This window comes from Eretmochelys imbricata, chromosome 9 (assembly GCF_965152235.1).
Source record: "Eretmochelys imbricata isolate rEreImb1 chromosome 9, rEreImb1.hap1, whole genome shotgun sequence".
NCBI classification, from domain to species: Eukaryota; Metazoa; Chordata; order Testudines; family Cheloniidae; genus Eretmochelys; species Eretmochelys imbricata.
The window spans coordinates 76,429,140-76,430,690 of NC_135580.1; the positions used below are offsets into that span (position 1 = coordinate 76,429,140).

The 1,551-nt window shown below is 43.3% G+C and overlaps 1 protein-coding gene across 1 annotated transcript; it reads right to left on the minus strand.

Annotated features, from left to right (window-relative positions):
- Positions 1-215: 215 nt before the first annotated feature.
- Positions 216-1,265, minus strand: LPAR4 (lysophosphatidic acid receptor 4). Its single transcript, XM_077827012.1, has one exon. The coding sequence runs from the start codon at positions 1,263-1,265 to the stop codon at positions 216-218; it is 1,050 nt and encodes a 349-aa protein (XP_077683138.1).
- Between the last annotated feature and the right edge of the window lie 286 nt (positions 1,266-1,551).

Below are 1,551 nucleotides of genomic sequence, written 5' to 3' on the forward strand. Positions count from 1 at the left end.
TCTTTCCCCTCCCATCAGCGGCCCTGCCGGTAGGGTCCCTTCCAGCAGGGCCGCCAATGGTGGGGCAAAAGGAGCAGTGATGTTAAAGCACTGCCGCAGCAGCGCTTTAAAGTCAGCTGCGTACAGGCCGGTACCGGCTTCTTACCATTACACTGTACTGGCCTACTTTCACCCCTGGGAGTGAATCAGGAATAATTCTATGTGTAGACAAGCCATTAAAAATGTGATTCAGCAGTTGGATCACCTCCATTTGTTATAGCCTGGTCAGTCACTTCCTCCTGTACTGCAGGCAGTGCAGTCTTCATTGTCAGAGGTGTTTCTGTCTTGGAAATGGAGTCCATTTGTATTTGGGGGTGTACATTGAAAGACTTTTGAAAAGATTCTGATGTGAAGTAATAAATGAATGGGTCAAAGCAGCAATTCATTGTTGCAATGCATAATGTGATTGGGTACATTGTCCTAGCAAATCTCTCCAAGGAGCAGTTTGCTATGGCTTGAGATCGCACAAGAGCATATAAGAAAAGTATGGAATTGTAGGGCACAAAGCAAACTACAAAAATGGCCACATGCACAATGATCATCTTTAGTACTTTCTCTTTGTTTGTCCCAATCTGAGATAATGTAGCAGGTTTCCGGAGAGTCCTCAGAACCAGTGAAGAGCATGTGAGGTTGATTAGCAAAGGAATTATGAATCCTACCACTTCAATAAATATAGTGATCTTAGACAAATAGGTCTTCCAGACAATTTTGGAAAAACCCTCAAAGCAGGTTGTGCTAGTGTTGGAGACGTTGGTTGTGGAGAACAAGGATGCTAAAATTCCTCCACTGAGGACTAGTATCCAGACTCCTGCACACACGATGGCTGAATTTCTCCTTGTCCGAATGGTACGAGATCTGAATGGGTAGACAATAGCCAGGAAACGGTTGACACTAATGCAGGTGAGGAACAGCATACTGCCATATATGTTGGTGAGAAATGCAGTCCCTGAAATCTTGCACAGAGTGTCCCCAAAAGGCCAGTGCCTGTTGAAATTATAGAATATTTTAAAAGGCAAAGTGAATACAAAGAGCAAGTCAGAGACAGCAAGGTTTGTCATGAAAATAGTTGTCTCGCTTCGCATTTTCATTCGACAGCAGAAAACAAACAAAGAGGAACAGTTTGTGATCAAGCCAAGGATGAATACCACACTGTATACGGCCCCATACAGGTTGTATTTAAAGGAATCATCTGTCAAACAGGTATGATTATTGCTGTGGTTTCCCATTCCAGGTTTGTGACGTGCTTTTGGAGCCCTTCAAAGCTGAATTCAGTGGCATCCATAAAATAAGTTAGTGAGCACACTCTTCCTTAAGAAACACATTCTAATGTTGTGGCTTGAATCGCTGGTGCCTCATATTTGTGATGTCCTGTCGTCCTGAGGAAGACACAAACAGTCAGTTCTGTAACTCTGTACATGAAAACACACAACCCCTTTTCCCCCAACACCACCACTTTCACATGTTATGGAGCATATTCTTACCACTGCAGATGTTCAGGGTTTTTTAAATGTT

What these genes read in the sequence shown, in the direction of transcription:
- LPAR4 (XM_077827012.1), bottom strand. Translation starts at nt 1,265, where the DNA reads ATGGGAAACCACAGCAATAATCATACCTGTTTGACAGATGATTCCTTT.